The following is a 12,274-nucleotide window of genomic DNA, read 5'->3' as shown; positions in this document are numbered from 1 at the left end:
GGGATATCGGTCCTCGCATCCTGTTCCGAGAGCTGCGAAGAGACGGCCCCTGATTTACTCGCGCTCAAGCCTTGTGAACCATTTGACTAAACGCTCGGAGATCCGTCTCAATTCGTTGACGAATAAGATTTTCATTCAGCTCGAAAAATAGGGAGGAAGGAGAGTGCTGGCTGTTTCGTTATGATACTTCGAGACACCGAAGCATTCGGAGAAAAGACGAAAGCGCGGTGCAATAACGCAATGGTAATAACGAGCCTGCTAACTCGACCCAAATTCCACGATTTTATTAGCCTGACGATTATTATTTCGGAGTAATAATTGCGATAAAAGATTCGAGTAAAAAACGTAAACAATACTCGAGGGAGTTGGGTTTTTAGGGGCAGATTTTTCGTAGCCGCATCTGGAGGTGTTGGAGAGTCTTGGGATATATTTATTATCGAGAAAGGAAGAGGGGAGGAGGGCGACGAGGGATCGAGTAATATAGCGGAGCGGAAGCGTCTCTCGCGGTTCAGTTTCTACAATAACGCGAAAGCTAATTATGCGCCTCGGTCGCGAGCGAGTGAGCTCGCTCGCGCGCAATTCTTCGATATATATATCGAGAATGAGAAGGGGAGAGAGAGCGAGAGAGAGGAAAACGATGAAGCGAGATGAGCCGCATTGGAGGCAAGAGAATCATGGCAAAAAGCGTCGATAATCGACATCCTGCCGTAGTTCGCCGGCCAGTCAAGTGGACGTTGGACAACCGGCCACTCGCTCGTGTATGCGAGAGCGCCCAAGCTCGTCGATAGAGAGACAAAAAGACGTGAGAGTTAGAGGAAGAGCGAGAGCGAAAGAGAGAGAAAATGAGAAAGAGAGAGAGAGAGGTAAAGCGGCGAATCTACTTTGGTCCATGGTTAATCTTCTTCGTCTCTGGGCTCGAATGTTGTACGCTACGAAACGACGACGACAACGACGACGACGGGGATGACGAGGACGAGAATAATAAGACGAGAAAGAAGATGAAGAAGGACAACGATGCGGTGAACGAGAGAGGGATCGCTTCGATGATCACGAGAGCTTCCTTCGCAGCCTCTCTCTGATGCTCGCCGATCGAACTGTGGCGACAGACTATTAAACAAATAACCAGCAGTAACCACGAGAATATTACAGACAGACAGAGACACACACACACACATACACACACATATCCATAAAAATGTGGGAAATGGAAAAAAATATTGATGTAAAAAAGTAAATAAACAAACTCGCTCGATCCTTTTGCCCAACGCTACTAAAACCTTCCACCTTCATCGCCCAGAACTCTAAAGAGAAAAAGACCAAGAGAGGGAAAGGGAGAGAGAGAGAGAGAGAGAGAACGAGGTGAAAAGAAATCGGTTGACGAGATCGCGGTTCGGTGAGCTTACGGTATGCCGTTGATTCCTAAGCGAAAGGTTATATATCCTCTTTTCAGGCTCCTACGTGACGATGCCGAACCCCGAGTGCCAACATCCTCCCTCTTCATTTTATTCATCCTTCTTTTCTTCTTTCCATTATTTTTCTTCGTCTTCTTCTTCTTCTTCTTCTTCTTCTTCTTCTTCTTCTTCTTCTTCTTCTTCTTCTTCTTCTTCTTCTTCTTCTTCTTCTTCTTCTTCTTCTTCTTCAGCAAATGCCTTCGATCATTTTTACCATCTCCTTATACTACTCAAAGTTACCCGACTCCCGAAGTAATGATTTTAACCCCTTGTTCGATTCTCCTCGATGAAAAATGGCATTGAATCGTGAGAAGGAGGGATGCCATCCTCGGAAAGCCCCCGGTTAACGTACGTTTGTTTTTAGAGACAATTGCGGAGAGCCGGATCGAGAACGCGAATCGATGAAGTTTTTCCATCGGGTTTTCACGGTTTTCCAAACGCGAATACATTATTGTATTTCTTCCCGTATGAAATAAGATAATTTCTTTGTGAATTGTCACTCGACGACGATTACGGACCATTTTAAGGAGATTTTTCAAATACTCTTCTTACGCTTGTACCAAACTCGTGTGAATTTTTCACGCAAACCAAAATGAAAGAAGAAAACGAAGACGAAGAAGAAGAAGACGCCGCGCTGAGGGGATGCTGCGGAGAAACGCGAGGCAGAGGGAGGAACAGAGTCGGAAGAGAGCGACGAGGCAAACGGGAGAACGAAGCACACGAAGCGTTCAGCTCGCTTTGCCGAGCACTGATGATAGTTTTTGCCCCGGTAAGATTTTTTGCGTGGCCACCCTTGGGAGGGGGTGGATGATATATGACCGCCCCCCGAGACACTGGCCGCCCTCGCTCGCTTGCCAGAGGAAAAGAGCCAGAGAGAAATAGACATAGAAAAAGGAAAAAAGAACGAGAAGGAATATTCGATGCTGTCTCTCTTGCACTCCCGCGTTCGCTCGCGCTCCCGTGTTTATATCGGAACGTACAACATTTCCTTACTTACTTCGGGATATCACTGTATTTTATGTCGTTTCTGGCCAACGTTCCGCGTGCCCTGATATCGTCGAGTTAGGGAAACAGGCTGTGATTTTTATATCCAGAAACTCCTCATTCCAAATATATTTTTCGCACAAAAACTTTTAACGTTCGATAAAAAAATTGTTTTACGATTAATAATCGTAGGGTTGAGTTTTCTCATTTTTCTAACTAGCCCCTCGAACTTTTGGGTACAAAAAATTTTATCAAAACTCGCCCCTCTTCGAAAGCGATTCGTCGATGAAACTTGCAAGTGTCATTGGACCAGTTGGAGCTTCCAGCTCGTTGGTGGTGCTACGAAACGCGCGGACCTCGGTATAAAATCGCTTTTCTTTCGAAGCGGAACGATTAATCGGGAGGAGAAAATACGATACGCAAAAATTGGAGGGCGAAAGCTCATGGAGCTAATGTGCGTAAACTGAGTCAAGACCGCGGCTCGATGTTTCGTGCGCGATCTCTGCCCGAGATGTTGAAATTTCATCCCTTCGAGATCTCCGGTTACGTACCAGCGAACGAGGCTTTCGGGAGAAGCAGATCGTGAAGTAAAAGAGCAGGGTAAAACGGAAAGGGGAATGGAGTATAATCTTTCAGAAATTAGCAAAATATCAACAAAACGGATGAACAGAGAAGGGCGGGGGAGGAAAGGGAGGAAAGAGAAACTGGTGGAAAGGCCAAGAAGTGCTGCTGGGCGCGCGCGCTCACTTTTCTTCGCGTTTGCCGACGGGGGAGAGTGAGACGCGAATGGATAGTCCATGCCTTTGGTGGAAAGCAATGAATCAACTTATTTAAGGGTAGTTGGATTTCGCGAGTCGATGCACCGTCTCCATCCCTTTTTCTCCCTCCCACCTCTTTCTCTCTTCGCGTACATTCAGCCTCTCCCACTATAGTTTTACCGAAATGATTTATCGCTTTCGTTCCTCATTCGGGAACTCGAGTCTCGTGCCAAAATAGCAACACTCCAATTCATAGAGTCACTGTACAAAAGCGTTTGTGCGCGCAACATCCATTGAAATAATTAATATTATTTGTCGAAATTAAGACGAAATCATACGTCCGGAATTTTTAAAAAATCCATTTTTTTTTTACAGATTATTATTCTATATAGTTTTAGGCGTATTTCTGTGAAAATCGATTGTAAAAATTCCCTACGGATCGAAAGTTATTATAGAAAATGTGACTGCCCGAGGGCCTGATGCGCACTTGAAACTTCAAATGCGTTTTTCTCAAAACTACTTTTTCCGGCACGGTCTGCGTGATAACTCGTACAGTTTTCAATATTTTTTGATGCTTTTTTTTTTAAATATTCGAAATTGTTTTCTCTATAGTCTGTCGAGTCAAAATTGCTGAATTTTGCGAATTTCAAAAATCCGACTCGACGGACTATAACTACAACTTTATTTTACAAGAATTTTGTTACGTTTTACAGAACTTTTTGTTCACAGTGCTTCGGAAAGCGTGATTTTTATGCTGTAATTTTATAAACAAAAATATGAAATAAACTTTCAAGTTTAAATACTAATGAACAATGTGTAAAAATTATTTTCATTAATTTCTATTGCTATCTCTTCTGAAAACAGTTTTTCTTCTGGCGCGTTTTAGGCACTGCTAGACGTACGTAAGGCGTTAAAAAAATGCTTTTTTTTTGCAAAAAAATGGAAGTCAGTGAATATAATTAGTCACTCCATAGCGTGAGAGTTAGCAGAGAAATCATCGTGTCTCGAGTCTCGCCGCGGAAGGACGAAAGGGTCCGACGACTTTGGGCGAGCGTTATCTCAAAATTATTAATCATATCTACGAAGCACCGAGGGACCGAGACCGAGAGAAGAGCGGCCCGTCTACGATCGTATTATACGTAGAAAATACAGGCTGCGTGTAATCCCGACGAGCCTCTCGGGAAGCTCTCTCACTCTTATAGACTTATCTGACACCTTAATCAATTGAATGTTATTAATTATGGGCTAGTGGCGGCGAGAATGAAAGTGTTCGGTGGCAAATATTGTGCCAACCGCAAGCACCATTGTGCTCGACGTAACAATGACGTTGTCAACAAGATCAGGTTCGTCGTCAAATTTTCCCTGCTTTCTCTCCCTCATCTCGATATCGCTCAGACTTGTACACATAATTAATAATTATTTATCCACTTTCCGGCGAGAATTCACAAAGTCACGTTAACTCCGAGTCGAGGGCTCGGCGATATTGTAATTTCGCGATGTTTGTACTGGCTTAATGTACGATTGGAAATTCCGAGCTCAGACTCGAAGAACTTGCACGATTTTTCGGGTCTGAGTACCTTCCTTAATTATCGAGTTTTCACGAAACTTTGGAATCGCGCGAGTCTAGTTGTGGAAAAATAAAATGTTGACGAGAGAAAAAAAACGCGGAGATAAAAAGATTGAGGAAGAGAGCTGAGCGATTGTCTATGCAAATAGCTAATCCTTTCGGAAATCCATCGGAGCGACGTTGACAGATCGGTAAAGGGAAACGAGCTCGAAGGGCAAATGGTTGGTGAACTGACGCGTTTTAGATCCGGCGTGTTTTCAGAGAGACTTCGAACAAATTGCAATTTCAAACGGCGCTTCTTTTATCGGCCGGGGGCTTCGTCCCTCGTTATTCGGAGGAATGAAAAATAAAATAAAATTAAGGATTTTCTCATTTTTTTTCTACGCACAAGGATACCGAAAGTTCGCAAGCCCGTAAAACGCTGTGAGGAAAAATTAATCATCTTTTCTGGGATCGTTACAAAGGCCTGAGCACGGTCAAGAGACAATGGACTTTTCCGGAGACAAGAAAAATATTTTCCCTCGTCCCTTCTGCGTACCCCGATAACGGATCGCGCTCTCTGCCACCAACCAGTTCGTCCCTACCCGCAAATTCTCGCGGGATTTTGGTTTTCTCATTTTTTAGCATTCGAGGTTGAACCTTTCGATCGATTATTTATTCTGCACTCTTTAATATCCAAGTGACTTGGCGATGGATTTTCTAATGTAAAATCGTATTCGCGTGTTTTTACTTTTCGTCTCGAATGAAGGAGAGCAATGGAGCGTTGATCTGGGAAAAGGGATAAAAACTGAGCAATGTAAAATTGAAGTAAAAAGAGGAAAAGTAAAAAGTAAGCAGGGGAAAATCTTAATTTGGCAGCAGTGACGTGGAATTTCGTGGAGGCTGAGTCGGAGGGTCGAAACGAGGCGATTTGGGTAAGGCCACAGCCGAAATCATGTGTGTGGGATGACATCGCGGTAATCCGTACAAAGAGTTGATCCGGGCTTGAGCCGAGTGTCCGTTGGATGTAACGCATGGATTACACGTCATAATTGTAACGACGCGTTATTCGCCGGAGACAGAGAATCGCGGGATAAGAAATGAAGGGAGATAAAGAGTTGGCGAGATAGGAAACAAAGCGAGAAGCGATTATGTCGAGTAACGAGTAAAATCCGTCAATCAGTGGTCAAGGGAGAGGGAGATGAATTCGTCGCTAGGTTTGTTCGCTGGGGAGATGGCTGACGAGAAAATCCTGAATAATTCCGTAAGCGGAGGGAATTTTTTGGGAGTGGGAGAAATATTCGATTGACGAAAGACGGATTGAGGTGCGAGATCGTAACGGAGACAGGCAGAGTTAATCGACAATTTTCTAATTACCTTCGAGAGTCTTTGGGGACGGAGCGTCGGGGGCTTGGGAGCTGGTACGGGGAGAGCTTTCACGAAGGGTAGCAAATTCGAGAGACGAAGAACGATCGTTCCTCGACGAAATTGCATTTTGTAAGAAAGAGAGAAAATCGTTCTTGCTTTTCTCAAGGAAAACGATATTAAGACGCCCCCTGTTTCACGTGTGTTAGTGTATTCTTTTTTCTGCAACAGCGAGACGATCTCTTCCGACGAAAGCTCGATGTATCATTTGCCGTTCGGTCGTTAGGAGATTTCAATTAGTTTTCCCTGTTCTTCACCGAGCCCAGATCGTTTTCATTCTCGCCACAAGGGCTCGCCACCCAAAACCTCCGACTCCCTCAACTACTGCTCGCACCCTTCACGCATCCTCCCGAAAAGCTCACCTTAATCGTCCGAACCTCCGTTTTTTCGTACACACCCCCAACTCTCCCCCATCTTCCAGCCTCGTCTTCATCTTCTCTCGTATAATTAGGAGATGCTCGTTAATGCCCGCCGGATAACTTCGTACTCCGAGCTTTATCCGAGGGATCCTCGAATTTCGCCAAAATAAAGGGAGCTCTCGTACAATCGAATGATTTCACTCAGCCCAGTTTGCTTCTGTGTCACATTTTCATTTCTTCGTTTAACGATAAATTCAATAGGGACAGAGAATAATTTAAATTAATGTTAAGCACTGTTATTCGAGCGAAGATTATCGATTAATAGGCGAAGGACTTGCCTTTTGTTAGAATTTTTAAGCTCAGAAATTCAACGTACGATATTTTGGGGTCTCTTTTGAAATTCAGTCCTTCGAAAACAGTGTCGTACTTCCCTTCGCCGCAAACTCTCTCGTACTTTTTATGGTTAAAACTTTTGAAACCCGAGTGGCCCGGAGCTTAATATTGCTCGAAAAATTTCACAGTCGCGAGTTGTATGCGAAATTTTTATCCTCCGCCCAAAATAAACGTGCGTGAAGCACCGAAAGCTTTGAAAAAAACTTTTGGAGTTGAACACAAAAGCTTGTTATTCGATTCATCTTTGAGATTCATGAAAATTATTCTGAGAGTTCCTGGCACGAAAGCTACCCGGAATCTGCAGTTTGTCCGGTCCCAAAAAACGCGAACGAACCGGAAACTGAAGCTCACTGCCATCTGACGAGATTTTCAGCATCAATTTTCCATTCTTTCTTCTTCAAATCATCCGTGATACAACCTGACTGTGGATCAAAGCGGAACCAACTTCCCTCCTGTTTATCAGAATATAAAAGTAGTGCAACTATTGGCAGTCGATAAAACAGTTTTAAAAAATCGGAATCGAGAAGCTGAGTAGAAACTGCTACGTTTGCAGCTCCGTTGTCTACAGTCCCAAGCAGTCTTCGTGTTCACAATACTTTGGTAAAAATAATTGACAGTGACGTGGGTGAAAATTTGATGCTTTGTCTAATTGTGATCTAGCAGCTCGAAAATCGACTGCGAACCAATGGAACGACGTTTTTTTTTCGATAAAGTCCAAAATCAGCACGATTGGTTGTTCGATTGTTGAGAGAAGAATTGGCGTAAACGATGAATCATACTAGATTCTAACACATTCAAGAGTTTATGCATTAAAATACTTGGAAGATGGTAAAAAATCGTTGGAGCAAAGTATCGAAAGGATTCGACTCACCGAATGAACGATCGCCAGCTGTCAATGAAGCCTTTTTCCACGATGTAATAAGTCTTTTCGGGATCGTTGGACTTCATAATCTCGTTGCGGTGTTTCCCGTAATACAAATCACCGAGTCCGTCCTTTTGAAGTTTAGCTTTGATCTTGTCGTCCTCTTTGGCTCGCTGGGCACTTTGCATTTTAGCCTCACATATAATACACGAATTAGTGGAAAGTGGATATTCCTTGGATTCGGGAAAATATTTTTTCAATATCGACCAAGCGACTGCCGGCACTATTTTTCTACTCGAATCCGGTGTTTTGAGGGCACCGTGCTCGCACAATAGATCCTCGTTGAAATTAATCACCGCCTCGTTCTCCTCAGATTCCTCCGGGTCCCTCGTACCACTTTCCTCCAGTGGATGGTCCTTCGAAGACGATGATTTTGCATCCTCTGGCGCCGAATCGTTTGCACTCGGATCTTCGATTTCGTGCTCCATCAATTCGATGAAATTTTCCATAACCAAACGACGCCAGGATTTTAGTGATTCGGCTCCAACGATGTAACTGTCCTCCATTCTTCGAAATAATGAATTTGTTATTCGACTATATAATCTCAAATTATATTCGAATTGTATTTGTCTCACGCACGCAGGGCCAAATACGATATACAATTTGACAGCAAAATATTGCGTAATAAGCTTACGGTTCTTTGAAGTTTCGCATTATTTCGCTGACTTCCTTGTGATCGCGTTCCAGGCCAGATTTGAAGCGCAACATTTTACAGCGTTTTTTGACACAGGTATCACACAATGAATTCTCGTCGAGTCTCGGACCACCACGATATCTTTCATAAATTAAATCAGCGGCCAATGGTGGAATGCATTTGGCTCGATTAACTTTCAATGGATCAAGACGATAATGCGGACACATCAGCGTCGAATTGTCGATCGGTGCCACCTCCGAGTTCAAATGATTGTTCAACCATTTGACCAGCCAATCATTCGGTATCCACTGATAAATTTTCCATTCTGTTTCTACATTTCCAATTATTCCATAAAAATCAATCACCAACTGGCGTTTCTCGTTTTGATCCTCAATTTCTTTTTGCTGCAATTCAAAACCCAGAATAACAACAAATCATGTGGGAATTATATTATTGCACGTCGATACATTTTCAGTTCGAAAAAAAATTGAAATTTATTCTTTACCTTTTCTTGCTGAACCGCCAAAAGACTTAATTCATGTTTAACATTCTCTTCGCGCACGAGTTCTCGAAGTGTTTCACTCAGACCCCATTTTTCAAACTCCAACTGTGAGCGAAAACATAAAAATTCAATAGAATCAACAATATTCAACCGAGTCACTGATATAATTCGGGGCTTCATACTTGAATGTTTTCGAACAAAAAATTCTTTATATTACAGACGAATGAATAAATATTTACATCTTCGTAATGATCTCGTTCACCGCAGCTCATATTTCTATGAGCATCGCCATTCAGCAGTCCATATTCGATTTTGGCATTTTTTGTCACTGCTTCTTGGACGATCGTCTCAACTTTGACGTTTTTTGGTTCAAGCTCGTGAGATTCGATCGAGTTACAACCGATAATACCGTTTATTAAATTCTTCTGTTCAGGCGACAGTAGCGGTTTCGTCTCGGGTTTGTCGACGTCCATCATCTCACCATCATCGTCGAGTTTCTTTTTTTTAACCGCGTTAGTACGAGACGAATCGACTTTTGTTTTGTTTGGACTGGAGGAAGAATTTCCCACGCTCATCAAGCTAGAAATGTCGGCGCAATTTTTCCGTTTTCCATCCTCCGTTATTTGCCCATCCCCAGCGAGCTCGGTAACCGTTAATTTTTCCAGCTGTGACGTATTGTTCGAAGACTCCGTTTCTGCCGGTTTTTTTACTTTACCACGCTTTCCCGCTGTCCCTTGCTTTCCGTCCACGATTAGTCTCTTATATACGAGCATGTACGCTGTGTTCGAAGACAAAAATCCTTTGGGCACTCTTCCTCTCTTCACTACTTTCGTCGTTGTGTCTAAGAGTCAAATAAATCGAATATTAATTTCTTTCGCTTGAAGATTGCATCTTTTTAAAGAGTCACAGAAATTCTACTTATTTCTAGGAACTATTAAAAGTTCAGTTTATACCAGTAATGCCGTCCTCGATACGTTTATTCTGCATCTTCTCCACCTTATCATCACTGAATTGATACCAATCTCCGCCAGAATTGCAAATGTTGGCGATGTAATGACCGGAGTGTGCGGAGGGTCCTTTGTGAGAGAGGACTGCGACAAGGCTGTACAGGTGAGTCTGCTGTGGACATCGTAGATGTTCGGACATGTCAAGATCCTCCGGAAATTGTATGAACGAGTTGAGCTTTCGTTTTTGGCCGGAGTCTCTGCGATCAAGAAAGGAGTCGCCCGTAGTTCGGGCCTCGCGGAGATCAATCATCTTCCGAAGTTATCTAGATCGGTCAGCGAGGGCGATTACACCCGCGCAAAACAAAATACGCGCGAGTACGCGGGAAAACAATATTCGAGAAGTTGCCAAAAACGGGGAGTGAAAGATTCCGATAAAAACGTAACAGAAATATTGGACGTTTGCACATTCAACACCAGATTGGGTCGGGGAAACCCGCGTGAGAAAGACATGATTTCTATCAATCCAAAATTTAATACCAGAATATTTCGAAAGCCAGATGCTTAATAAGAATTTCAATTGTATTTTTGTTATGTTGAAAACGTTGATACTAGCGAACTGTCGAGTAAAAGTCACACAGGGACAATGTCGTGAAATGAGGTTCCCGAGACTGACAGTGCGAAGGATGGAGAAATAAAATCAGACGATTTATCGAATCTTACCGATGGAACACGAAGCGTAATAATTGAATATTTAGAGTTTCGGGTAATTCGTCGAGTCTTATAAAACGTCTAGCGTCTTTTTTGTCATTGCACGTTGTGCAATGATACTGATTCGCACCGACAAGCTCCTCCTCGGACAGATACTTTTCTATTGCTTCTTTTAAAGTTGGAGCTAGCTGAAGATCTAATTCGTAGAATGTTGTTGAAGTTGGATACTCTGTCCCACAAGTTGAACAACTGAAATGAGCGTTTTATTTTATCGAATCTATGGTGTGTTTAATGAATTGGGGATCTTTCAATTGAAATGGAAAAAGTGAGAATATTTGAGCATTAAACTATTTTAAGTGAACTTATTTAAGTGAATTCAAGTTCGTCGCTTTTTACTCACCAATTAACGTAGCTATATTTGCCTTGCGTCAAACGTTGAAGCTTTGTTTTAAGAGACATATTTTGCTGTAACTTGCCCTCGATGTGACACAACAAGAGTTTTGAAAATTCTTGAGCATCCTGCTGCGTTCTCGTATCGAGAGAAAGAGCAATAGCAAGATTAGTTGGGTCCAAAAGTTGTCGATTGCCGAATTGCATCATTGCAAATATATATTGCAATTGGCCAACAGCACTAACAGGTAAATAAGGTTGCCCTGTCTTTTCAGAGCGCTTGTGAGCTTCGCTCTCTTCGGCATCTTCCGAAATATCCCATTTATAAATAATACGCCTGAAATTATGATTGTCTTTAGTACTTCTGTCATTTTTAAATTATCTAGTATTTAGCTTATCATCTTTCATCTTGTTGTATTTACCTCATATCCTCATTGTGGAACCATACTTGAATGAGACTGTTAACATAACAAGTAGCACCAAGATTTTTCAATCCTACATACTGCGTTGGATCCCGCAGTTCTGAAAGCGAGCTTTCGAGGGATGCAACTTCGGCAGGATGTGATTTTATGTATTTGTCTTCTCCAAAACCAGTCAGACACATGGGATTATTGCTACAATTGCGCCTGCAAAATTGTATTATTTTTAGTAGAGAACTCCTGATGAGTTGTCAAGCTTGAAAACGAATCATTTCAAAGATTTGCATTTGAAAAATTGTTTGAAAGACTCTATCCCTTCTATTTATGAATCAACTCTAGTCAAAAGTTCAATGATAGTGTATTAATGTAATATTATTAAATACATAGATGGAATTGTTCTCCCTTAACTAGCAATCAATATGCCCGAATTACTTACTTGCAATTTTTGCAGTTTTTTAATCCTATGCGATATGCGGTCTCGAGATGAGACTGTTGAAGCTCTTCAGGGTCAACAGTCTCGACCCAGGCCCAGGCCAGTTTTTCAAGATCCGTCTTTTTCATTGGAGGCATTTTTGCATCTGTGTTGACTACATTAGTACAATTATTTTCACCAAGGAAATTTTTTTGGAATTGATTATCAGTAGTGTGAGTAGTTTTTATAAACGCATTTTTCAAAAAAATAATCATGAAAGCATCAAAAAAATTCTCATTCTCATTATTTACATCGCGATCAATCGAAAAAAGGGAATTTTCAACGACATCGACAATCGCGATTGAATTTAAATATCGATAGAAATCGGTGAGCATGAAAAGAAACTGTCAATTCTCGTGAAATA

The 12,274-nt window shown here is 42.2% G+C and overlaps 1 protein-coding gene across 3 annotated transcripts in view; it reads right to left on the bottom strand.

The window, feature by feature from the left end:
- Positions 1-12,274, bottom strand: part of LOC122413895 (ubiquitin carboxyl-terminal hydrolase 48-like) — a 58,821-nt gene that overhangs the window by 45,675 nt on the left and 872 nt on the right. For 2 of the 3 annotated variants that reach the window (XM_043424555.1, XM_043424557.1), the window contains exons 2-10: positions 11,875-12,025; positions 11,442-11,645; positions 11,030-11,356; positions 10,642-10,878; positions 9,928-10,178; positions 9,214-9,815; positions 8,978-9,079; positions 8,473-8,876; positions 7,788-8,345 (exon numbers count right to left, since the gene is read on the bottom strand). In XM_043424555.1, the coding sequence (XP_043280490.1) occupies positions 7,788-8,345; positions 8,473-8,876; positions 8,978-9,079; positions 9,214-9,815; positions 9,928-10,178; positions 10,642-10,878; positions 11,030-11,356; positions 11,442-11,645; positions 11,875-12,008 (2,819 nt within the window). In that variant the 5' untranslated portion in view covers positions 12,009-12,025. The remainder of the gene's footprint in view (positions 1-7,787; positions 8,346-8,472; positions 8,877-8,977; positions 9,080-9,213; positions 9,816-9,927; positions 10,179-10,641; positions 10,879-11,029; positions 11,357-11,441; positions 11,646-11,874; positions 12,026-12,274) is intronic. The other variant, XM_043424556.1, reaches the window with a different exon arrangement.

Source organism: Venturia canescens, chromosome 7 (assembly GCF_019457755.1).
Source record: "Venturia canescens isolate UGA chromosome 7, ASM1945775v1, whole genome shotgun sequence".
In the NCBI taxonomy this organism is placed as follows: Eukaryota; Metazoa; Arthropoda; class Insecta; order Hymenoptera; family Ichneumonidae; genus Venturia; species Venturia canescens.
The sequence above is the reverse complement of the archived record's forward strand: the minus strand, read 5'-3'. Positions and strand labels throughout refer to the sequence as shown.